The sequence below is a fragment of the Protopterus annectens genome, chromosome 3.part1 (assembly GCF_019279795.1).
Source record: "Protopterus annectens isolate FY-2018-M chromosome 3.part1, PAN1.0, whole genome shotgun sequence".
In the NCBI taxonomy this organism is placed as follows: domain Eukaryota; kingdom Metazoa; phylum Chordata; order Ceratodontiformes; family Protopteridae; genus Protopterus; species Protopterus annectens.
Window position 1 is genome coordinate 1401768991 of NC_056732.1, and position 27671 is coordinate 1401796661.

The window sequence follows — 27671 nt, forward strand, 5'->3', positions numbered from 1 at the left end:
GGTACAGACTACAGTACTGGCATTTGTTTACGATTGCCTAGCTGCTGATACTGTTTGCTGAAGTACTGAAAAGTTTAGTGTATGGCATTTATGTTATTTAATTGTTCAGTTTTAATATTTTTGCTCATCAAACTGCCAATTGGGTGAACAGGACACAGGAGCAAAAATAAAGAAACTCGCAATGTCTGGGATCATTCACAAACTAAAATCCTTATTGGTTTACCACAATGGGGCACAGAGCAAAAACGAGAGATTAAAATCAGGATATTCACTAAAATTCTGGGCAATCTGAAGTGCTCAGGGTGCATCGGTTTAATGTAATTAAAGTGGCATTAAAGTACAGTTTTGTACCTACCATAAATGTAGATGTCCGATAGATATGCAACTGCAGTCCTGACATATGGGTTGTCCTGCCTCAGGCAGCCCTTCGGTCGGCCGGATTCCAAAGTCCGGGTCCGGCGTCGGGCGATGTTGCCCACTCCCCGACGTCAGAGCGGCTGGGGTATAAAGGCATCCGCTGCCGCCATATTCTTCAGTGTTTCTTGCCCCAGATGCCAGGTGCCCTCCAAAGAAGGCTAAATTTGGTGAATGGATAAAAAATTCCAGACATGCACAACAGTAATAAACAGATACACCATAACAGATATCCCCAGCTAATAGAGGAAAGGGGGAAAGGACCCAAAAGGAAAATTGCAGAGGGGTAGGAGGAAGGGAAAACCTGACTGCAGTTGCATATCTATCGGACATCTACATTTATGGTAGGTACAAAACTGTACTATGTTCTTCAAGAATGCAACTGCAGTCCTGACATATGGGTTGAATACCATAGCCAAGCTGGGGGTGGTAGGATCTAAGAAAGGGATGGTGTAGCTAAAATGCCCTGCAGGACTGCCAAAGCAAAGCCTGCTCGGGATCTGGAGTATAAAGGCAGGTTGTAGTGTTTGGTAAATGTATGCACGGAGCTCCATGTAGCAGCCTCTAGAATGTCCTTTGTAGCCACTCCTCTTAGAAAGGCTGTGGATGTGGCTATAGCTCTGGTGGAGTGTGGCCTAATATTGGCTGGCACACCTTTTCCATGGAAAGAGTAACAGAATCTGATGCAGTGCCCAATCCATTTTGAAATTGTTTGGAGATTGCCTTCCCTTGCACTCCAGCAGCATAGACTACAAATAGTTGGTCAGACTTTCTGGTGGTCTTTGTTCTGGCCAAGTAGTAGCGTAATTGTCTGTGTATGTCCAAAGTGTGCAGCAGCTTTTCCCCCTTATTTTGAGGATTGGGAAAGAAGGTAGGCAGGTGAATTGCTTGATTTAGAGACACCCTGGATATCACTTTTGGCATGAATGAAGGATTGGTTCTTACAGAAACTCTGTCCTGATGATGATAAAGGGAGGTACTGCCATGAGGGCCTGTATCTCTGAGACTCTTCTTGCTGGGGTAACTGCCAACAGGAATACCATTTTCCAGGAGAGAAATTGCAATTCTGAAGATGCTGCTGGTTCAAAAGGAGGAAGAGTTAATTTTTCCAAGACGAAATTGAGGTCCCATGCAGGTACTGGTGGTTTTCTGGGAGGTTTGATATTCTTTATCCCTCTTAGAAACCGTCTTAGCAAGGGATGCGAAAATACAGGTGGGTCACAGTTGTATTTTGCTGAGATTGCTGAAGCGTGAATTTTTATGGAAGAATATGAGAGGCCACTATGAAACATTTCTGCCAAGTATTCTAATATCTGTGGTATGCTCATTACTGATGCATCCTGACCCTTGTTGGCATTCCAGATGATGAATCTCTTCCACTTGGCTGAATAGGTTTTTCTGGTGGAAGGTCTGCGTGCTTCCAGCAAGATTTCTTGTACTTTTTCGGAAAGGGAGATATGGGTGAAAATCATGGAACCCTCCAAGCTGTCAGCTGCAATGTTTGCAGGTTTTGATTAACAGTCCTGTAATTGTGCTGAGTTAGAAGTAGAGGCCATTGAGGCAAGGGCCATGGTTTGGTGTGAGTTATGCTCAGTAGCAATGGATACCAGTGCTGCCTTGGCCAGTCTGGAGCTATCAAAATTCCTTTTGGTTGTTCTGCTTTGATCTTCAGTAACACCTTGGTCAGTAATGGTAGAGGAGGGAATGCATAAATTGTTAGGGAATTCCAGCTGAAGGAGAGAGCATCCGTTCTCCAGGCTAGAGGATGGTGTGTCCTTGAACAGAACTTCTCCAGGTGATGATTGAGGTGAGAAGCAAAGAGATCTATGTCCGGTCTTCCCCATGCACTTGTTATTTGTGAGAAAATGTGTGGATGCAGCATCCATTCGTGCGGATCCAAGAAATTTCTGCTCAGCCTGTCTGCCAGAACATTGTCCTTGCCTGGAACAAACTGGGATTGCAAGTGGATGTTCAGTTTCAGAGACTTTTCCCAAAGAGTCATTGTTAGTCTGCAGAGGGGGTAAGAGTGAGTGCCTCCCTGCTTGTTTATATACCACATGACAGTGGTGTTGTCTGTCCTTATTAGCAGATGGCCTTGTTGAAGGTATTTTCCGAAGGCCTCGATTGCATGCATCACTGCCAACATCTCTTTTTGATTTATGTGCAGTTGCATTTCCCTGGGAGTCCATTGCCCTTGAATGCATCTGTCCTCCATGTGCGCCCCCCATCCATGATCTGAGGCGTCTGTTGTAATGGTTTGACTTGCTAGAGGTTTATTGAAAGACATGCCTTTGTTTAAATGACTTGCTTGAGCCCACCACAGAAATTCCCTTTGCAGGCATGGAATGAGTGGTATTACATCTTCTAGATTGTGGCTGTGCTGAGACCATAAGCTTTTTAGGTACCATTGTAGCTTTCTCATGTGTAGTCTTGCCAGAGGTACCAGAAGAATGCAAGATGCCATGAACCCCAGGGCCTGCAGGATTTTCCTTGCGGTCAGCTGGGTGAGCTTTGCTAGGCTTTTGAAGTAATCTGGCAAATGTTCTTGTTTCTCCTCTGTAAGGAACACCATCTGTGATTGTGTGTCCAATTTGGCTCCTAGAAAAATAATCTGTTGGGATGGCAGTAGTCTTGATTTTTGAATATTGACTGTGTATCCCAAAGCCTGTAGTAATTGAATGACATAGTCCAAATTTCTTATCAAGGTTTGTTTGCTGTCTGCTTGTATAAGGCAGTCGTCCAGGTAAGGGTATATTTGAATCCCCTGGAGCCTGCAATGTGCAACTACTGATACCAGGCATTTCGTGAATACTCTGGGCGCAGTAGATAAGCCAAACGGCAATGCTGAGAATTGATAATGCTCTGACCCTGCAAGAAATCTGAGGTATCTTCTGCAACTGTGTCGGATTGGGACATGCAGGTATGCCTCCTTGAGGTCCAGAGTAACCAGCCAAGACCCCTTGCCCAGCATGGGAAGGAGTTGCTGTAAAGTCAGCATTTTGAATTTTGGCACAATGAGAAAAGTGTTTAGAGTGGACAAGTCCAGTATAGGTCTCCATTGTTTTTCTTTTCTTGGAACAAGGAACAGTCTTGAATAGAATCCCTGGCCTTGTTCCTGAGGAGGAACTTTTTCTATTGCTTTTATTTGTAACAGCTTTGAAACTTGTATGAGTGCCTCTGCCCTTTGATTTTGTGGCAGGTTTGGCATGCCTTGTCTCGTTGGTAAGGTATGGAAGTGGAACCTGTAACCTTTGTCTACTATGTCCAGAATCCATTTGTCCTTGGTTAAAATGTGCCAGTTCTTTGAGAATAAGGATAATTTCCCGCCTAGAGGTGCTTCTCTTTGAGCCCTAGTCGGCGGAGTGAAAGTCAAGTCATTGTGATTGTCCCTGTGGTGCAGCTGAACTCCCTGCACCACTTCTCTGATTTGGTGATTGCCATTGGCGGCCCCTGTAGGAGCCTCGGTATTGCCCTCTACCTCGAGCACGCCTGTTTTTTCCCCCTTTGAAACTTGTCAGTGTCTGGAAAGGACCAATTCTTTGAAGGCCAATTCCTGCTGAATCTGGGTGGTTGAACCTGGAGGAAATCCTTGACTGTCTGCACTGATTTAGCCTTTTCCTCAATAGACTTCAACACATCCTGTGCATTAGCACCAAAAAGCTTCTGTTTTTCCAGAGGTGCATCTAGGAGCTTTACTTTAACATGGTCTGGCAGTGGCTGTTCTTTCAGCCAAGCATGTCTACGTATAATAGCCCCTGTCATAGCTGCCCTACATGAAGCTTCCAATGCATCATAACCACACTGAAGAAAATTATTGCTAACCTGCTGAGTGTTATGAACCAAATCCTGCAATGCCTTTCTATCTATAGGCTCAGGAGAGGCTAACTTCTTCTGCAAATCATCCATTAAGTAATCCTGGTACTGAAACATATGAAACAGACAGTTAAGTGACATCATGGCAAGGGTGGAAGAGGTATAAACTTTTTTGCCCCATCTCTCCAGGGACCTAGGTTCCCTGTCTGCGGGCAAAGGGTTTTTGGCCGAGGAAGTAGCCACTCCTTTGGGCCCCTGAGAAATAGTTTCTAGATCCACAGAGTGGGCCTTAAAGAGATGCTTATGAGTTTCAGGAACCCTGTAATATCTGTCTGGCTTGACAGGAGCAGGAGGGAGAGAATCAGGTGAAGCACTGGAGTCTGAGTATACATCATCCAAGACATCAAACACTGGAGGAATAGCTAATGGTCTGTGCTGGGGTAACTTAAGGAAGGTACGTAGCCTTTTCCTGGAGTCAGAAAATTCCTGACCCTGCCACTGAAAATGTTCTCTCATGGAGTGGAGAACCTCTCCGAAAGAAATATCCTCTGGAGGAGAGGCAGAAGGAATTGATTCCTCAGCATCAGAGTCCTCGTAGGCCTGGAAGGATTCTTCCTGGGTATCTGAATGCTCTGAATCCCTAGAGGCTTCATCTGAAGAGAGGGTATCTGTCTGCTCAGTCCTAGACCTTTTATCTGCAGGAGGCTGAGAACCTCTGTCTGGATGTGACTGAGAGCCTCTGATTAGATAGATTAGATCTGCAGCTAGGGTCATGATCTGTTTATCAGAAGAGGGGCCATGGGAAAAAGCTTTAGGAGGATGGGCCTTAGCCTGGCTGGCAGCCTTAGCATGTGTGTAGGCCTTGATGGACATGGAGACCGGAGGCCTAGCTGCCCCACGTGGTATGGCGTCAGGTAAATCTAGAGCTTCGGTTTCGGGAGGAAAATCAACAACCGGCACCGGGGAAACCTCCGGGACCGAAGTACGCGGTAAAGCGGTGTCGTCGGCCTGGAGCGGTTGAATTACCACCTCCGAAGAGACCGATGCACTCACGGAAGGCTTAGGCGTGGTATCGATGGACGACGCGGGCCGAGGATGTCGGTCCCGGTCCTTACGTTTTTTGGAAATATGTGCTGTCAGTTGTTCCGACGGCATGATATAAGCGTAATTTTCGCCAAAAAAGTCTTCGGCAAATTCTGCCCGGCGCCTGAGTGTGCGCTTATTAAAGCAAGCACAGGCAGCACAGGCCGAGACGTCATGGTCTGGGCCCAGGCAGGGAAGGCAGTAGGAATGGAAGTCCTTATGAGGTATTTGTTTACCACAAGACAAACAATTATTAACCTTTTCAATTTTTTCTGACATCAGCTGAGGCAAGAAAAATGTTCCCCAATGGGGTACTTAGCTTTTTGATGACTTCGGTAACTGAAAACACAGGAGCTGACCGACCGGCACTTGCGAACTGCTTCTGCTTCGGGCACCGCGCGGCAAGAAAGACTGAAGAAGATGGCGTCGGCGGATGCCTTTATACCCCAGCCGCTCTGACGTCGGGGAGTGGGCGACATCGGCCGATGCCGGACCCGGACTTTGGAATCCGGCCGACCGAAGGGCTGCCTGAGGCAGGACAACCCATATGTCAGGACTGCAGTTGCATTCTTGAAGGACATCTGTGCGTTTATTTGTAGGAAGTTCTCTACTACACTTGTAAATTCTGTAAACTAGAAAGCTTTTGTTTTGGTCTTCATAAACACTGAGGAGGCAGCATTTCGGGGAAACTGCTACAGTTATATTTGCAGTGCGTAAGCGCCTACATCAAGGGTGATTGCTACTCTTTCCTATTAACAGCAACAGGACACTTTTTTATGATGCTGTGTAGCACGTATATTTTGACACACAGTATGATGATACTGAGACTGAAGCTTCTGTTATCACACACATGGCCCAGCTATGACAACATTCAGACACATACACTGCTAAAGTCCCAGCTCAAAAAGGAGTAAAATATCAGAGAACAGCCCCACTCCAAGAAGGATAAAAGTTCAGTGGACACTACCCTAGATGAATGGCTAAGGCCCTGTTGCTATGTTAATATCTAGCCGAAGCAACAAACAAGGAAACCTTTGCTCCGTAACTTGTTCAGACAGCCCATTTCAAAGCTTACTAAATACTTGGTATATGACCTTTTACCTCCTAAAACATTACTAGCTCCCATGAAGTTTTGGCACATCTTACTACTTAAATACAAGGCTATATAGTTCATAAGAATATCACTAGCCTTACAAGACTGGCTACATGCCATGATACTCCCTGCTGCAAGGGTGCCGATGTGTTAACAGAGAGTCATATAAAGCCAGCCGTCTAGAGTTAGCAATTGTCAGAAATATTTTACACACTAAGAAATACTTACGTCAACAAAGCCGAGGTTAACTTTACATTTAGTGACCATCTCCATGAAATAATTTGAATGGAACTCATCAAGGAGAACATAAACAGGGACCCTTCGAGCGGCAGCATCCAACAAATCTTTAAAAAGGTCTATGTCAGTGAAAATATCCATCACAATGCCGATCACCTGGAAGCAAAACAAGGTACAAAAAGTGTTAGCTGTGTGCAATTAATTATCATCTCTGGTTAAAGCTATACAGTACTGTTAATAGCATGAAGATTTCAAACACCTTTTAGTCAAAAGTGCATTTGGTCAGCCAGTCTTTATTGAGATTACTTTTTGCGCTTAGCTACATTAGCAAATTGTCATCAGCTTTATGTCTGATCTACAATCCAAAAAGGTCAGCTCAGATGATGGGTCATACCTCGACTGTGCCTGAAGTATGCAGAAATAACATTTACTACTGCTAAAGGATGTAAAGCTAGCCACATGGATATCACCATAGGGCTGCCTCTCCAGCAAGTCACTAGTTAAAGGAAATGACAGATTTGAAGGCTTTTTATTTTACTTCAATTTCAACAGTAACTGCAATAATGCATCTGAGCATGTTCTGTTCAGAAAAGGTTTACATTTTTGGCAGAAACTATCTTCTGACCCCAAGCAACAGACAGTTGATTTGGAATTTTCTAAAATATTATCAGCTGATTCAGTTAGCAGACATGATCTTTACAAGACTTGCAAAATCTTAGCAGAGCCTATTAGCTTCCTTTGAATCAGTTTAAAATTTCCATGACACCTTTATAGCACTTTATTCCATTTCAGTCCAAAGCTTACATTTTTCTGGTGTTTTCACTTCATTTGCATTATGCTAGTTATTCGACTAATCCCCTGAATAGAAAATTGATCCTGGATTCCAACAATATTATCAATAACAGCAAACCAAAGCAGCAAAAATACCAGGAAACTTGATCCAAGCACAGTTCAAAGCATTTATTTGGACAGTATAAAACGGAGAAAATTCAAGGTTAAGCGCTTTCATCCATGTATACAGACTTCTTCAGAACATATTAGCAACAATCACTCACCCTTAAATACATAAAAAAACCCGCATTTAACCACAATCATTCAATTGACCACATTAATTATCTTGAGTTAAACTGTTGTAACATTTCACATTCACTTGTCCTACGTAAAGTATATGGTACTATAACAAGGACTGTGTGAATTGCAATGCACTATGCAATAATGTTTTTCAACAGTCCTGTATTGCTCTACATATCTAGATGTCTAACAGCTATTAAACAATTGTATCTAATGTGTTATCCTTATATAGCAAAGCCTATATAATATACTGCAATTTAACCTCTTCCTTAAAAAACTGACTTGTTAATTTCTATATTAACAACATTCAATAAAACAATAAAATATATTATTAATAATATAAAACTCTGTAAAATAATATGTCCTATTGTATTTTAATATTTAAATTTCTATATGCATTTTAACAATGCTATTAAATATTGAATTCCAAATATCAATGAAAAATACAAGTACAAAGGTGCATCAGGTGTAGACATGAACATAGACATATTGAATACGTCACAGTTTACCAAGGAACTAGCAATTGTTGTAGTCTATACCCTGACTAAGGGTTTAGTAGGGATCATTTCATTAAGTCCAGGTGGTACAGCTGCATTTAATCGTATCTGCCATTTCACTTCCTTTTCACCCACTACTGCCTTGATATTTCCTCCTCTAGGGTTGGGTCTCACCACTTCTAGAATGGCAAATTTAAAACCTGTACAACCTCGATTATTTATCAAATGTCTGGACAATGCATTGTTGGTATCAAATTTTCTAATACAATACAAGTGATCATAGATTCTGTTTTTCAAGTGTCTATCAGTTTTTCCTACATAGTAATTCAAACAGGTGTTACATAAGGCTACATAAATCAGATGTTGAGTCTGGCAATTACCGTGGCAAAACTTCACCTTACTTTTGATATTATTATTCAAGGTGATAGATGTCTTCTCAAATATATAGCTGCAATAATTGCAGTTTCCACATTTCTTAGTGCCTACTTTATAGCCATTTCTATTCTTTTGAGAATTATATTTTAGCTCTATAATTCTTTTTTAATTATTGCCTGTTTTATACACAAGTTGAGGTCTACAGGGTACCTTGTCTTTTATTGTACCATCACTTGTTAATATATTCCAGTTGGTGTTAATAATCTCCTTTACCTCATTACTGTGTTTGCCATATTTTAGTATACAGGCTTTAGTGTATTTGTCATTCATAACACCTTTGTTTGTGTTGTTATTGTTACTTGTCTCATGAGTTTTATTAAAACCTATACCTAATAAGGGTGGGTATTTCTGACCCCATTCATTTGATACATATATAATTATATCATTAATCATGTTTATAGGGTATCCTTTTTCCCTAAATAACCCACCAATGAAGGCAAGTTCATTTAACATTTCACCCCTTGCAGATGTCATCCTAGCAGCTCTTATGCATTGTCCTTTTACTATACTACGTTTAGTACGATAAGAATGAGCACTATCAAAATGTAGGTATCCATTACTATAAGTGTCCTTTCTGTATATTCTAGACTGGAAGGATTTCCCATCATTATATACATAGACATCCAGGTAATTGATCCCCTTTGTGTCCAGCTGATGGGTAAACCTGAGATAGTTAGTTGTATGGTTGATGTAATACATAAAATTGGTCAACTCTTCTACATCTCCGGCCCATAGGATGAAAATATCATCCAGGTAACGGACATATGTTTTGATGTACTGCATCCAATTGGAATTGAGGACGAATTCCTCCTCCCAGTCTAGTAGTACTAAATTGGCATACATGGGGGCACAAGCTGCCCCCATGGCCACACCTGTTTTTTGTCTATAGTACTCACCTTCATAGTAGATGTAATTGTAGTCAAGTACTATATCCATAAATGCTGTAAGTAAGGAGATGTCATCCTTATATAATCCACTATATTTGTGTAAACTATTGATGAAACTGTTGAGACAGTCATTCTTGGGAATGCAGGAAAAAAGATTCTGAATGTCAGTGACAAATATTAAATCAGGACTCCACAATTCTTGTTTAAATATTCCCAAGAATCCTTAATGATATGTGTGATGGTACTATACATGTGTTTAAGCTTGTAATCAATGACTTTACCAAAAGGAAAAACTTTACTGTCACTCCCAGATATTATGGGTCTAAATGGGGGATCCACAAGGTTTTTGTGAACCTTGGGAATTCCTGTAATAGTTGCCAGTATAGGGAAGTCTACCCTAAGAAACTTGTATAGGTCCTCATTAATTCTATTGTCCAACAGATATTCTTCTAGGTAAGAGTCTACTCTACTATACACTATGTTCACTTGATTAAGTGAGGATACCTCATACTGTAGTGGATTGTTAAGCAGTTCAAATATTTTACTATTGTATTTATCTTGATCATATAATACGATTCCTCCCCCTTTATCCGCTGACATAATCCTTATATTGTTTTCACTCAATGAGTCTATAACTGAAGTAACTTGTTTATTTAATGCAAAATCCTTCTTATTGTACTTATATTTATTGTATAGACCATATAGCTCAGTATTAATTACATTTTCAAAAGAGACCAAGGTTTTAAACATGGGGGGCGTGAATGAACTCTTCTTTCTTAATTCACCTGTAGATTTGTATTGGGAAGAATTATGATGAAAAAATATCCCAAGATTTAATTTCCTGAGAAATAATTTAACCTCTACCAAAGTATCTGTAAGATCTAATGACTTGTCAGGAATGAATTTCATTCCTTTGGTAAATATATGTACCAACTCTGGTCTAACTTCATAAGCACTATAGTTGTATATTTTGACTTCACTTATATATAGGGTACTGTTGGATGTAGAACCTCCCGTACAATTTTTATAGTAAATAAGGGAATTATCTGTTGCCACTAGATTTCCATCTTGTCTGCCAATATATTCCCCTATTGTTTCCTGTATCTGTTCCATCTGTATTGTCCCTTCCCTTTGCGTTTTACTGTCTGCCAGTTGTCGGAATCCCCCCCCATAAAAAAATTGTCCTCATGTGTATTTGAATAGATATTATCTTGATTCCTACCACTATTCATTTCTCCATTGTATTCTTTACCTTGTCTGACATTCCATCTGTATGCAGTTCCTTGTTCATATTGCATCAAATCCCTCTGTAATTTCTTACATTTTCTGTCAAGCACTATTTTACAATTATTGTCTGCGTATTCATACTGTTTGTTGTAAAGTTTCTCCCATTGAGGGAACAACATATCCTTTTTAATGGATTTATTCATGCATTCAACCTCATGCAACAAGTTGCTCAATTTCGAATCATTGCATGTAACTATAAATTGTATAAATTGTTTCCCAAAGCCATTAAACATATCATTACATAGTTTGATATTTTCTGCGTTCATTTCGACCCCTATAGGTTCCTTAAAAAAACATAGCCCCATAGGGCTTCTACATGAAGAGAATGTAGCAGTAATGACAGTGTGTGTGTGTGTGTGTGTGTGTGTGTATACGCGCATAGAAAACAGACTACACAGCAGAGCATATTCAGTCAATAAACTGTTAAACAAATTCAACAGAAAAACAGCTGTTCTTTGTAGAGCATGGCCTTAATGTTTTTCCTCAAAAAATGAGGTTCAATAAATAGTGCAACTTAGGTTAGTAATTTAAATTTTGCCCTATGTGCTACAGAAATATAAGGGTAAATACCAATTGCTCATCTTTTAATCATTTTGAAAGTACAATGATGAAAGAATTTTTTTATGCTTTGGTTTTAAAATTTATACTGTTCCTTGGCAATGCACAATGTAAACAATTTTGTTCATATAATTTCTACTGAATGCTACTTAAAGCAATCACTAAAACCAAAACAAAGTGACCAAGTAAATAATCTATTAATCCACTTGTTGAAACTGCATCTGGATGAGAGAACATCAAGGAAAGGCAACAGTAACTGAACTCTATAAAAGCAAAACAAGTTAAAATGATATAATATACAGACAACAGCATAAACTACTGCAACAATATATATAAACTTCTGGGGTTTATTTTCAGGACAACAGTTGCCCAAGTCTTATTATTTATAAACAGTACTAAAAGAATTAGTAAACATGAAGCAGGACATCTTAACATTTTTTGGGTGATATTTTACTATAGCTACCCCTTTACCTTTCTCTGAAAGTTCTAACTTGTGCAGTATTCTCTGCGGAACTTGCAGAGCTCGTTGTTCAGTTGTGCGTCAAAATAAAATTTTGTTGTGCACTCTCCAATGTTTATTCAGTTAGTGCAAAGTGATCTGGCTTCCATTAATCTCCACTCCTGTTCATTTTTGAAAAAGGGTGGTGTGGGGGTGGAGGGCATTAGCTCCCCTTGGAAATGGAACAAACTACATAGGTACAGGGGTGTATGTATTGTTACACACTGCAGGTAGTAATATGAGATCACAAAATAACATACCGTACTGCCACCTACAGTAAGTAAAATCAGTTACACTTGCAGTGTGTGTGTGGCTTAGCTGGCGTCTCTGGTTACGTCTTCTGCAGATTAGGTCTAGAAGGTAGCACTACTAAAAAATTCCCTTTTAGCACAAATCAATAGGATGATATGACATTCATGATAAAGTCAATCTTCTGTTCAAATGCATTTGAAATAAATGTAAAATTTATGTAAGGAAACAGAAACCATTAACAGACAATCAAGGTTTATGCAACACAAGGAAAGTGGGGGAGAGATAAAGGGTTAAAGGAAGCTAAGAAGAGAATTAAGACGCAATGACTACATTGTGACATTGCAATAAAAATACACAGAAAATGCAAGAACAAAGTCAGTTAAAAAACAACAAAAACAAACATGTGCAAAGGGATAGAATATCTTCAAATTAAATCAGGGTAACCGCATAAAGCTTATAACCAGACTTTTTTAACACAATAAGACTTTTGTACAGGTTGCCAGAGTATGGAGTAGATAAAATGCAAAGCATTGTTATTTGACTTGTTTGGAACCATGGCCTGACCTTGTATAAAGTACAGTTGTGTACCTACCATAAATGTAATCTTAGAGTGTATTCACTGTTGCAGTCATTACACTTGGGTTATCCTGCTGACAGGTTACCCGCAGTCGGCCTGAATTTCCGGCGTCGGTTGCTGTCGCCTCTTCCCTGACGTCAGTGCGCCAGGGGTATAAAAGATGCAGCTGACGCTATTTTCTTCAGTTTTTTTTGCCCCAGATGTCAGGTGCCCCCAAAAGGGTAGGCTAAAAATTCTGCCAATAAAATGCATGCGCTAACATAAACATTACCTTCATCTACAAGCAAATACACCACATAGGTTGTATAGATTAGAGAAGTACAGATAAGTCCCAGCAATGAAAGGGGGATGGTAACCTGGACTGCAACAGTGAATACACTCAAACATCTACATTTATGGTAGGTACACAACTGTACTATGTTCGTGTTTCACTGTTGCAGTCATTACACTTGGGTTGAATCCCAAAGCTGAGGTTGGGCGGCTGGGTCTAAATAGAATTAGGAGTGGCTATGAGGCCCTGCAGAACTGCAGTGGCAAAGCCTGCTCTGTATTTAGAGTAAAGAGGTAAGTGGTAGTGCTTTGTAAAAGTGTGCACTGAACTCCAAGTTGCAGTCTCCAAAATCTCCTTGGTTGGTACTCCTCTGAGAAAGGCTGCTGATGTGGCTGCTGCCATGGTCGAATGTGGCCTAATGTCCTTGGGCACTGATTTGCCATGCTGTGCATAGCAGAAACAAATGCAGTGTCCTATCCATTTTGAAATAGTCTGCTTTGAGATAGCCTTTCCTTGTGATCCTGCAGCATATGCCACAAAAAGTTGCTCAGTCTTTCTGAAAGCTTTAGTTTTGTCCAAGTAGAAGCGTAGTTGCCTGTGTATGTCCAAAGAATGCAGAAGTCTCTCCCCTTTATTCTGGGGATTTGGATAAAAAGTAGGCAAATGAATGGTTTGGTTAAGAGCCATACTGGATACTACCTTTGGCATAAATGTTGGGTTTGTCCATAGAGAAACCCTGTCCGGATGGAAAATGATAAAAGGTTCCACTGCCATTAATGCCTGTAACTCTGAGACTCTTCTTGCTGAAGTTATTTATTTTTTATTTATTTTAATATAAAATAAAATGAAGTCTGAGCAGAGCTGTTTTCCATGATAAAAATTTTATCTCAGCTGTATTGGCTGGTTCAAAAGGAGGCAGTGTGAGCTTTTCCAAGACAAAATGGAGATCCCATGTAGGTATCAGTGCTCTCCTTGGGGGTCTTATGTTTTTGACCCCTCTGAGGTACTGCCTTAGCAGTGGATGTGAAAAAATAGGACGTTCCATATTGTAATGAGCTGAAATGGCAGAGGCATGGATCTTAATTGATGAGAAGGATAGACCTTTGCCCCGCATCTCAGTTAGGTATTGTAAAATCTGAGGAATATTTGGAACAAGCGGTTCAATTCCTTGTGCTGGATTCCAAGCACAGAATCTCTTCCATTTGTCTGCATAAGATTTTCTGGTGCTGGGCCTCCTGGCTTCCAAAATGATGTCCATAACTGCTTTAGAGAGAGGTGTGTTCTGAGTGTTTATATTATTCGCCAATGCAGCCAGATTTAAGGTTCTGAGTTGGCTGTGCAGGATCTGATTGTGTTGTTGGTTCAGATGATGAGGAATTTGAGGTAAAGCCCAGGCTGGGGCTTGAGACAAGCTCTTTAGGATTGGGTACCAGTGCTAGTGTGGCCAATCTGGGGCAATCAGAATCATTTTTGGCTTCTCTTGTCTGACCTTTAGGAGTACCTTGGGAAGGAGAGGCAGTGGAGGAAAGGCATAAACTGTTAGGGTTTTCCAGCTGAATGATAGAGCATCCACCTTCCATGCTTGTGTGTGATAAATCCTTGTGCAGAATCTCTGTAGTTGGCAGTTGTGAGGGGAGGCAAACAGATCTATGTCTGGGCAACCCCATTTCCTTGTTATCATGTTGAAGACTTGTGGATCTAGTTTCCACTCGTGAGGGTCCATGAGGTTTCTGCTTAGTTCGTCTGTCAGAGTATTTGTCTTTCCTGGCAGGAATTGTGCCTGCAGGTGCACTTGATAGGTCAATGCTGTGTTCCACAAAGTCATGGCTTGCCTGCAGAGGGGGTAGGAATGTGTGCCCCCTTGCTTGTTTATGTACTACATGACTGTAGTATTGTCCGTCTTTAGCAACAGTTGTCCTGGATGGAGTAGATCCTTGAAGGCTGTCAGGACATTCTGTACAGCTAGCATCTCTTTTTGATTGATATGAAGATGCATTTGGCTTGCGGGCCACGTGCCCTGAATACATTTTCCCCGTCATGTGTGCCCCCCCAGGCATAATCCGATGCATCTGTTAGTGTCTACCTGGCTGTGGGTAAAGTGAATGGCTGTCCCTTGTTGTGGTGACAGGCCAGTGCCCACCATCAAAACTCCTGTTGCAGGCAGGGAATGAGAGTAATTACTGTTTCCAGGCTGTGGCAATGTTGAGTCCAAACACTTTTTAGATACCATTGTAGCTTCCTCATATGCAGTCTTGCATATGGAATTAGCAGAATACAGGATGCCATGAAGCCCAAAGCCTGCAGAATTTTTCTTGCAGGGAGCTGGGTTTTTGTTGCCATCATTTGAAAGTAATGAGTCAGTTGCCTTTGTTTGTCTGGTGTGAGATAAGCCATCTGGGCAGTTGTACTTAAGCTTGCACCCAGGAATATTATCTCTTTGAGAGGGCACTAGTTTTGATTTCTTTTCGTTTACTGTGTACCCTATGCAAATTAGTGATCTTTTTACAAACGCTAGATGCTTTAGTAGAATGTCCTTGCTCTCTGCTTGAATAAGGCAGTCGTACAAGTAGGGATATATTTGAATTCCTTTTTGTCTGCAAAATGCAATTACTAGTGCCAAGCATTTTGTGAAGACCCTGGGTGCAGAAGATAAGCCAAAGGGCAGTGCAGAGAATTGGTAATGCATTTTGCCAGCTATGGATCTGGGGTATCTTCTGCAAGATTGTCTGACTGGGACATGCAGGTATGCCTCTTTGAGGTCCAAAGTTACGAGCCAAGCCTTCTTGCCCAGCATGGGTAGAAGTTGCTGGTGTCAACATTTTGAATTTTGGAACGTCCAGAAAAGTATTTAGAGTAGACAGGTCCAGTATTGGTCTCCAGGCTTTGTCCTTTTTGGGTACCAAGAAAAGTCTCCAGTAAAATCCTTGTCCCTGCTCTTGCTGTGGTACTCTTTGAATAGCCCTCATGTTCATGAGGGATGAAATTTGCTTTTGTGCCTCTGCCCAATGATTGTGTGGCAGGTCTGGCATACCTTTTGCCCTTGGGAGGGTGTGAAAGTGGAACCTGTAGCCCTGAGAAACAATATTCAGTACCCATTTGTCCTGGGTGATCATGTGCCAATTTTGTTTGAAAAGTGCTAGTTTTCCCCCTAAGGGTGATGCCAAAAGGTAAGCGCTTGGCATTGGTAGTGGGAAGTCATTGGGACCGTTTCCTATATGGTTGTGACTTGTCTTCTCCGCCTTTGGATGCTGAAGCACCCCACTGTTTAGGCCTGTATGAGCCTTGGGGCTGAGATCTGCCTCTAGGGCGTCTGTATCTGCCTCTTTGTGGCCTGTCTGAAACTGGAAAGGACCAATTTTTTGAAGGCCAGTTCCTGCTAAATCTGGGTGGCTGAACCTGTAAGAAATCCTTTATTGTCTGCATTGATTCTGCTTTATCCACCATTTTCTTTAACACCTCTTCTGCCTTAACACCAAACAAAGTATCATGCTGTAATGGAGCATCCAATAATTTTGCTTTAACATGATCAGGCAGGTTCTGTTCCTTTAACCAAGCATGTCTTCGAATGACAGAACCTGTAACTGCGGACCTGCAAGAAGCCTCTAGTGAATCAAAACCACATTGCAAAGTATGCTTTCCCACTTGTTCAGCTGCATGCAATAAATCCTGCATTTCCTTGTTTTCAGGACATTGAGTTTGTCAGCATTTTCTGTTTTAGGAGAAACATTAGGTATTGCTGATATTTAAGCATGTGAAATTGGCAGTTTAAAGCCCTTACAGCTAAAATAGCAGAGGTGTAAACTTTTTCCCCCCATCTGTCCAGTGCTCTAGAATCCCTATCAGAGGGAACATTTTTTTTTGCATTGGAAGCCTTGACCCCTTTGGGACCCTGAGATATAGTTTCTGGGTCAGCAGCAGGGTTTTTATAAAGGAATTTATGTGAATCTGGAACCCTGTAGTACCTACCCGGCTTAACTGGGGCAGGGGGTAAAGAATCAGGAGAGAGAGACTGGACTCAGAAAAAACATCATCTGCAATATCTAGTACAAGAGGAATAGCAAGAGGTCTGTGTTGAGTCAATAAAAGAAAGTCTCTGAGCCTTTTCTTGGATTCTGAATAATCTTGGCTCTCCCAGTGGAAATGCTCCCTCCTGGTGTGTAGGGTTCTCCAAAAGAGTAGTTCTCAGGAGGAGAGGCTGAAGGGATAGATTCTTCAGCATAAGAGTCCTCATAGGGAGGAAGATAATATCCCAGTTCTGAAGAGGAATCAGAAGAAATAGAAACCTGGTCAGAGGAATCATAGTCAGTGTCTTGCCTAGGCCTTTTATCAGGAGGGGGATGGGAACCCCTGACCAAAGTAATTAGGTCCTCGGCCATTTTAAGCATCTGTTTCTTAGGCATGGATGACTGTCCAGGAGAATGCTGTACTTGTTTCTTTGTCTTTAAAGGTGTTTTAGACTTTGCCTTGGCTGCTGAAGTGGTCTTGATAGTAAGCTGTGCAGGTCTGAAAACACCCTCAGAAGCCGATGCCTGCTCAGCGGCTCTGGACCCATTTGAGGGAATAGTTTCCATAGGCCCAATACCTTGAGTTTCCAGAGGCCTAGTTGTCTCCACATGGGAGGCGGCCTGTGGCTTTGAGGTAGCGGGTGTCAGGGGCTGCGAAAGCGCCTCACTGAGAACCGGTGACTGGCCTAGAAGAGGCTTCGTCGGTTTTGGACCTCGGATATCTGTCCTTTTCTTTATCCTTGCATTTTTTATGAACTCCGGTCGTCGGTTGTTCCGACGGCATTGTATAGTTAAACCTTCGGCCAAAGCAATGTAAAGCAAAATCAAACCGACGCTTAATAGTGTGTTGGTTAAATCTAGCACAAAACCAACAACTAGCTACGTCATGGTCAGGGCCTAGGCAAGGAATACAGTAAGAATGAAAATCCTTATGAGGTATTTGCTTCCCACAAGAAATACAATTGTTAACTTTTACTGACATCGGTCTGGAGCAAGAAGAAGTTTCCCCAACGGGGTACTTCGCTTTACTGAAGACTTCGGATCTGAAATTCAATTTCAAAAATCTCATGAGTCCGCCGACCGGCACTTGCGAACTGCTTTTGCTTTGGGCACTGCGCAGCAAGAAAGACTGAAGAAAATGGCGTCAGCTGCATCTTTTATACCCCTGGCGCACTGACATCAGGGAAAAGGAGACAGCAACCGACGCCGGACCAGGACTTTGGAATTCAGGCAGACTATGGGTAGCCTGCCAGCAGGATAACCCAAGTGTAATGACTGCAACAGTGAAACATGATGATCATCATGTGTTTTCTGTTCAGAAAAGACACGACTGTTTATGACAATAAATCAAAGTATCTGCATACAGATCTCTCCAAAGCTCTAACCAAGACCTACTACAAATCTACAAACCCAAGTCAAAAGTTGGACATAACATGTACAGCTATCACCCCACTATTTCTTGGAATAGGCTCCCACTAGAAATCGGGACCGTTGCACATCCTAAACAATTTAAGACAGCCACGCGGTGGTGGTGCTGCGGTAGCATTGTCACCTCACAGTAAGACGCTGTCCGGTTCGATTCTCAGCTAGAGCGTCTTCTGCGTGGAGACATGCGTGAATGGGCGTACTTTCATTGAAGGTTGTGCATCAGGGCTGGTAACTCGGCATGTAAAAATCAACTACCAATCATTAGCGGACCAGAGTTCTGCTGTGGCGACCCCTAACAGGGAAAAGCCGAAAGACACAACAACAACCAAAGAGCACTTTAAAAGTCACTGGTCCTGCCACTGCACTCTCCCTCCTTAAACATGCACTCTCCCTCCTTAAACATCCCCTACTTCTCATACTTTAATCTACTTTCTGCCCTTAACTCACTCTTCTCACTAGCTCTCTCTAATCTTCTTTGACTACTATTTCTACTGTCTTCTAAAATCTATTAAGCAAATCGCCTCAGAGAAACATTCTATTGTAAATGTCTTGCCTTCATGCAACTACATTATGATAAAACTGGGTTTTTGTAACCACTTACCCCAAAAACTATATTCACCTTAATGACATATTTCTTTTTATACATCTTGAAATAGGTTTGCTATACTCCTGATTGACACTGTATAACATTGTATTGTTACTTAATGCCTTGTAATAATCCTGTTACATTGCTGTTCAATGCTAATTTATAATGAAAATTGTTTAGTATGTTGGAGCTTTTCTCCCCAGTCCTCTGCTGAAAAAGGGCTCTTCAGCTCAGTTGGACAATCTCGGTCAACAAATATAAAATAAATAAATAAAATAAATAACATTTACTTTATTTAGAAAAACTACTTGATGCTGAACACACAAAAGTACTGCATGCAATATTAGGAAAAGGACGAAAAAGAAACTTCCAGTTATAGAATTAAAGAAAACTACTACATCAGGTACAAGAATTTAAATGAAAGTGGATTTGCATTGTATGTGGACCGCAGTGAATGGTGTTAAAAATGTGATCAAAATTTCAGACATTACAGGGCAATGTAGCAGAAAAAATTGAACAGTAATTCTCTAGTGCTTTCCAAATAATTGGCAAAATAATGCTTTTTCCTGAGAATGTGCGCGTGCGTGTGTGTACTACAGGGGTAGCAGTTACCGGAGATGTAAAACTACATTTTCCAGCTACTAGAAATGAAGGCACTGCATGCCTGGGTTTGCTATGAAGGCGATGCAAAAGAGCTGAACTGGTTTAATTGGAGAAAACTGTACTGCTGTTGAAAAGAAAAAAAAAAATTAGCTTAGACTTGGCAGAACACAGCCCTCTCATCCTTACAATTTGAATGGCCAAGTATTCAATTCCCCTTCGTAAAACTGACTGGGATGACAAGCTTTCATCCTTTTAGGAGTAACTGTGGTCCAGAAGGCACAACTTGAGCTGAGGAATGGTTGACTTGAATCCCCTAGTTCTGTGCAGGTCTCACAAATGGGGGTATTTTACATAAGTATAATTTAAAGGTCCATATTGTTAGTCTATATCATGAAGTATTAAAAATACGTGTGTGTGTGTGTGTGTGTGTGTGAACCGCAAAGTAACTTTGTGACAGTAAATGCAAACTTGTCTTCAGATCACATGACCTGTTTTGCAAGCTGAAGTGTAACAGCTATAAAAATTTTAAGTTTCACGAGAATATTAAGGAGGTTACTGTAGCATGCATCATAGCTTATGACGCAACATTAATGGTGGGAAATAACAGCTGTCTGTCAACAATGCACACCCTTCTGATATATAGCTGAGCCAATGAAAGCAGAAGAGCATCTGTGTGAAAAGTATACGGTTACACTATTGCACTTAGGGAAAGTAAACTGAAAAGAGAAGACCATCTGATGCTATTCCCTGATGGAGGTATGCAGTACTGTGACACCAAGATGGCCACTCACAAAGCTATTGATGAGGACAAAGCGTACACCTTTGCAAGGAGTGCCACTTGCTGATTCAATATCTGCTGCTTTGGTTTCACTAATCAGAAATAGTACTTACAAAAACGCAACTCAAAGCATCGCCGGCATCATGTGACTGCGTGCACATGCTGGACAGCTGCATGAGTACACACAGTTTGCTACTGTGCAGCTCTGTGCTGTGCTACCAATGATTTAGAATTCACACTGCAAGTGTGACTCACAGGTTATCATTTTGTTCATTGCACAAGTGATACCAATTTTAAGAGGAGACTAGGGAGAAGAGTAGGCTCCTGTTATTGCCCAACAGAGCTCCTGAATGGTGTGCAGAGGAGAGGGTTGGGAGGGTGGCCTAATGGTTAAGGTGTTTGCCTTACAAACACAAGATGTAGGGTTTGAGTCTCGCAAGGGATAATTGGCTAGGCTTAAAATGGCTCGCAAGGGCAGCTAGCTTAGTACTAATCTATGATCCAGGAAGCACCAGCTGGGCCACTATGACAGTGCTTTCAAGAAATCTGATGCTGGTAATCACCTGGTTGAGGAGTTATCCTCACCAATGGGCATCACCAGGACCTGGCAACAGTGCAAGAATCTTTTTGATGACCATTGGTACATGAGCCCTGATATCTCTTTGTATGAGAAGTTGAGGTTATCCAACTTCTTATTGAATGGTAAGTGCATACCATGCTGTTTTTTTTTTCCATCTGGTATCATTGTATATCTTTGGGCTTGTTGCAGGTAATGGCATATACAGTATTTGAAGGTCTGGTTAGGACATGTGCTACTGTCTACATGTTCCATGTCAGGTGGAGGTAGCGACTGCACTTCATGTAATGTGAATACAGTCATGTTGGTTTCTGCAGGGACCTCTTCTGGGGTATGGTTACATTACACCATCTCACTGTGAATGTATACTACTTTTTGTGCTCGTGTGTCTTACTTTGCCACTTGCTGCTTACATATGGTAATGTACACACAGAGGAAGTACAGTTGTGTAAAATTTTACCATAACAGTAGATGCCCTTTCCTTCAGTGTTGCAGTATTCTTCACCTATGGGAATCCCCTGCCATGGGTAGCCCAACTTCTGTCCCGTATACTAAAGCCTACTGTTACTTTAAGGTATGCCGAGCATCAAACATATGCTCCCTACGTAGAGTAGGGTATAAGGGTGACACCTGGGTCTACCATTCTCAGAACCATTCTCAGAACAGGAGGTAACAAGTACATCAGGAAGGAAAAAGTCTGGGGGAAGGAGGGAATGAATACTGCAACAGTGAAGAAAAGGACATCTACTATTAATGCAAGATTTTAAACTGTACTATGTCCTTCCATTCACTGGTTGCAGTATTCTTCACCTATGGCAGAGTACCAAACCTTAAGAAGAAACTTGAAGGAGCAGTAGAACTCTGTATAAGAAGCCATGAAGAATGACCCTAGCAAAAAAAAGGTCTACCTCTGAAGATTCCATCCAACTTGTGCTTGGTAAAAGTATGCACAGTTGTCCTGGTAGCTGCTTAAAGACGAGAATTAGTGCCCAACCCCTTGAAAAAAGCACCAGAAGCAGCCACAGTTCTAGTAGAATGAGCCTTTACAGAAGGAGGAAGGCTCTTACCATGAAAAGTATAACAAAAAGAAATAGCCTTTGAAATCCAAGAAGAAATAGTTTGCTTGGATACAGATAATCCTAAGGACCTAGGATGAAAAGAAACAATCAATCAGATTTTCTAATAGTCTTAGTCTTATCCAAATAAAATCTGAGTTGTCTATGCACATCCAAAGTATGCTGCACCTTCTCACTCGCAGACTGTGGAGAGGGAAAAAAAGGAGACAAATGAATAGCCTAAGTGACAACTCATTAACCAACGTAGGCATAAAAGAAAGATCAGAATGCAAGGACAACCTGGCCTTATGAAATAGCAATAAAGGAGGATAAGACATAAGGGCTTGAAGCTCAGTCATTTTGTGAATTCCTAGCAGCTGGAGAAACATGTTTATTTTTTTGTTTCTTCTTTAAAGGAACATGCACTCGATAAAACTTAGAAGGCTCTGACCCAGGACTGCATCCAATAACCAAGGTAAGAACTTTCTCCTTAGCTTAACCCCTGGGCTCCCTAGAAATAATCAACCATGGTTCCCCCTGACCATCTGAAATGGAGGCCTGCAAAGCCTCATTGGCCATGCTGCAAACAGGATCTCACCAGCCTCCTAACACAGTCAGGGCAGAGGAATCCAGCAAAGCCGGGCGAGTCTCTGGGTTCTCACTGACCTCAGGATCAACACCTGATGGAGGCTGGACAGTGGAAAATTCCAGTCTTAGCTTTTTAACCTTCTTCCCCAGTGACTGACCTTTGGGGTGGAAGTTCCTTCCATAGTATCCTTAGTGAGAAGCTTAAGGTGCTGGGTCTCAAGATATAGAGCACGGGAAGAAAGCCTACTAGGCAGGGTCTTTTGTACAAAAGCTGGGACAAATAGAACAGGGCATATGGTTGTGAGAGGCTCCTAGACAAAATAAACACTTATCGTGGCAGTCTTTATGGGGAATGTGTCTCCCACACTGGCATTTACCCTTCCTGGATGACATTAACACCCAGAAGCAACAAGAAAGCCAAGAAAAAACAACACCCCCAACATGGTACATATCTGCAATGGCTCAGACTTCAGCAAACAAGACACAGGCATTCAACCAGAGGAAAGAAATGCATTCAAACTGCTAGAAAAGTACTTGGGGGTTCAGACCTATGATCAAAGGATGCGCTTGGACAGGCAGTAAAGAAGTTCTGAGAATGGCATGTCTGGACATCACCTTTATGCCCTACGTTATGTGGAGAGCATGTGTGTGACATTCGGTGTACCTTAAAGCAACAGTAGGCTTTGGTATACTGGCGGGACGTCGGGCTACCCACTGCAGGGAATCCTATAGGTGAAGAATACTGCAACCAGTGAATGGAAGGACATTGAACAGCTTCCTGCTGCTTGTCACACAGTTAAAAGGATACATGTATGGTACTATAGTACATGTATTGGCTGATCTGTCATTTTCACAGTTGTCACACTTCTCTAATGTGCCTTTCTCTGTCAGCATGAGCAAACATGTTAGGAATCATGCTGCCCTTCAGGAGACAAGACATGCTTGCAGCTGCAACAATTATTCCCACTCACAAATGAGCATGTACATGGCCCAGACTGTGGGTTTCCTACAACAGACTGCAGATTGTCTCACTAGGTGGGCACCTACCATCAGAACACCAAGGGAGGGTGTCACCCATGCCATCAGCCATCCTCATCCATCTCACAGTGGTGAATCCCTAAAATATCCCTCTGTGTCAGGGCAGCAGAGGACACACTGCTGTTTATACCCCACCCTATCCCTAAACGTGTTCACAGCCCAACCAATCACTACATGTGTGCTCTCCTCCTCTTGTATTTTGCCAAATACTCCATGAATACTTTAACCCTGTCCATCACCATATGCCTAACCTCAGTGTCGATCCCTCTCATGTCTTCATCATAGTACCTGCATTTCTGTCCCTGCATATTTTTCTAATCGCCTTTTCTAACCTGCTTTCCTCTTTCTTCTCTACCCCCTCTTACCTTAACTCAATATAATGAAAAAATCAGTCCTATCCCTAAAAAAATCACTTACTCTCCTTCTCCAGTAGTCCATACGTCTATATGTTGCCCTTTTGTGTAAGCCTATGATGGCTTTTCCTCTTTTTCGTAATGTCCTATGTACCTCTGTCCTTCCTTTTTATGTAAAAGACAGGTGCCTTCATATACGGATACAACTGCACTGCAGGTACATATATTGGATGGCTACTTGATGCAGTGCCATGTGCATCCCTGCCAAGGGATGTGCTAACACACACAACCTCATTCACATATGCAACGCTTTATACTTCAGAGTTCTTACTCTGAGTTTGCATTATCTGTTCTTATGAACTCATGCAAAGTGGCATGCAACTGCTCTCCATTTGCATACATATAGTGCTGCTCATTACCCTGAAGCACAGCTAGCCAATATGGATATTTTATGTTACCACACAATGCCATTTATTTCTTGATTTTATTTATTTTACATTTGTTTACCAGGATAGTCCGACTGGATACATGTCCATTTTCAGCGGAGGCCCGGGGAGAAAAGCCCCACAAAGACAAACTTACGTAGATTACACAGAAGTTAGCAAACAATTATAAAAACAAAGTGATTGTATACAGTGGGTTAGTAGTGTTCCCTAGTAGGGACTCTCAATTGTCATGGACAGACAATTAAAAGTAAGAGACATCAGATTGGATTTAAAACAGATTTAGCAACAGAAAACTTGAAAATAAGTGCAATTTATCTCTAGGAATCACAGACTTAATACTGATGAGATAGGGATGTATTCAACTGCAATATACAGCTTTGCTGAGTTACTGATTTGAAGTTGTAGGATGAACCAGTTGTGGGGATATTCAGTTTTATCTGCACTTTGCCTTAATATGTGCACTGTACTGCCAGGTTATTTCCAGATTAGTAGTTACACACCATCATTTATTTTTTTATTTATGGTCTGTTATTGTAGAAGAGATGGAAGCTGAAGAATAGACATTTGCAGAGTTTTAAGCAAGTTTTTAAGAGTCCTAGGATATATGGTTTCTTCTGCAATATAAATGCCTCAAGCAAATACCATTTGTTGTTCATGGTCTGTTCATTAATACAAAAAGATGTTGGTAATGTACATGGCTGTACAGTAGGAACATTGTTTTCTTATCTGGAATGCTACATCTAAAGAAATCCCAATTCCTCCACACCACACGCTCCAGAGACCTCAACCTCATTACCACAATCAACAGAACATGCTGGAGCGACAGGTTCATAAACCAGAGACTGCCCATGATATAGAATAGACTTCCCATACATGTCAAGCAGAGTACCTCACTGGTCCTCTTCAAGAGAAATCTTGATGAGTGTGATGGGAAATAGAAAATTCACCCCAAGGATCACTCCAGTGGCTCTAATCGACAGAGGCACTGGGAACTAAGGTCGGGTGGGCATGATGCCAGGGTAATCCTATGGGCTAGGCTTGTAAAGGCTCCAGGGCCATTAGCCTAGTACACACCTATGGTGTAGGCATGCCTAAAATATGCATTTTGTGGGCCTAGGATTGGAACTAGGCTGATGTTCCCTGCAATAATCACTTTTTAGATGCATCAAAAAAATATAGCAAAATACCTTTTTTACTTTTAATTTTACCTTAGGCTTGTGTTTAATTGGGATGATTCCAGTTAGATAGCTGTTTGCTGGACAGACAAGGAGCTTGATATGAGAATATCAACCAGATGTTACAAGATCTAGTTCTCTATTTACACCAAGTGTAATGGAATCCCATTGTTGTTCAGAGATTTTAGAAGACAGTTTATCAACTGTGCAGGAAAGTCTTGTTAGAATGACATAGCTACATCTAGCATATGGTTTAAACTGTTTTTTTTTTGTTGTGATTTCCATTGTTGGTCTGTTGTCTGTGAGAATTTAATTCTCCTAGGTTCTTAGAAAATATTAGCCTGTCTGCAGATCATTACAACCCTAGCCAAAAAAAAAAATAACTACTCAAAATTAGCTTAAATGAGAGGAAGACAAGATAGACTGGGGAGAATCTGAGGCTTTCCATCCAGTTTTCTAGGTTAACCTTGAAGGTGGCACAGGTGCTACTCTGCTCGACATGTAGTGGAAGTTTACAGAACTGAGAAATGAGTTGGGATATGAATCTATCACGCAAACATGTCTTTTTAATCTGCTGAGGAAAGTTTAGTTCCTTTAACAGAGTATATGAGTTAACTTTATGAAGCAAAAGGAAACAGGGTTGGGATTTTTCATGGCTGGAAAGGCTAGGCGCCAACCTCCACTGAACGGTCTTTAAGGGAATAAGTATAGAGAAAGGGCTGACCGTCTCTCCTCATTACGAAGATTTTTGAGGCGGCTTATCTTTTCACAAATCTGAGGTCTCAAGTTATGTGACATATTTAGAAAAATGCATGCCAAAAGGTGCATTATATTCAACAATGGGTCTAATATAATATGAGTAAAAGGGGAATTAAGACTTCTTTGGATCTAGAGGAGATGTCTTTGGAAATTAAATGTGCCATATAAAAGGCTTTCTGAAACACTGTGGAGACATGCTGGTCAAATGATAAGGAGTTAACAAGAATGCCTAAACCCCAGTGTCTGATTTGAGGTGTGTATCACCTAAATGGTAAACTAAACTGTTAGTTAACCAAAATGAACTATGCTACATTTTTTTGCATTTGAGACCATTGTCCCTGCACCAATTGTGAACATGGTCTAATCCCATGTTGGAGCAATTGTGCATCAGTAGAAGACCGAGTGACACTCAAATTACAGTCATATGTAAAATAAATTAACCACAGGCCAGGAGTGCTAGCTTGAAGTTATTAAAATGCCAAACAGAAGGCCTAAAACTGAGCCCTGTGTTACACCACTAGTAACTTTTTTTAGCTTCAGAAGTGGCACCTGAGACTCTAACCACATGGGTTATGTCAGACAACCAGTTAGCTATCCACTGCACATAAGGATTTATATTCAGATTTATAATTCATACAATAATGCCTGCATGGAGAATATTGTTAAAGGCCTTATCCAGCTCCAGACATTCTGTATACCCTGCATAATAATCACTATGCTTTGGTTACTTTCTCAAAGAAGTTAATGACGTTAAAGGTGAGAGAGGAAAAAAAAATCATGAAAGCAGTACAGTTTATTTGCTGTGCAAATAACAGTTTACTTCCTGCAATTCAAGTCATTATCTGGGATATTTCCAATGAATCTGTAGTTTCATTTAAAACAAAAAAAAAAATGAAAACATGGAAGTAAAAGAACACAAGTCGATAACGATGCTGATGCAAATTGCTTGCATGTAATCACAGGAAATATACAGTTATTGTTTTAGGACTTGCTTCTTCCATTATCAGTGGAGAGCAACCAAAGCAAACCCCAGACAAGCACTACAACTAACAAATTTATAACGCAAAGAAATATTTACAATGCAATACAAACAGCTTTGATCCCAGTACTGATGGCATGCAATTCTTAATTTTATAACTTACTTGATAACTGGAAAAGTGGGCTGATAAAAGGCCCTTTTCAGTTCTAACCTGGTTCACTTAGTTTGCCTAAACATACAAGAGGGAACATAACAGCTTCGAGTAACATATCTGGGCGTTTAATATAACACAGTAAGCATACTGTCCAAGCATATAAGAGGGAACAGA

General features: G+C 41.2%; 1 protein-coding gene across 10 annotated transcripts in view; it reads right to left on the minus strand.

Annotated features, from left to right (window-relative positions):
* Positions 1-27671, minus strand: part of FAM83H (family with sequence similarity 83 member H) — a 1342513-nt gene that overhangs the window by 473643 nt on the left and 841199 nt on the right. For all 10 annotated transcript variants that reach the window (XM_044067453.1, XM_044067462.1, XM_044067459.1 and 7 more), the window contains exon 3: positions 6632-6796. In XM_044067453.1, coding sequence (XP_043923388.1) covers positions 6632-6796 — 165 coding nt within the window. The remainder of the gene's footprint in view (positions 1-6631; positions 6797-27671) is intronic.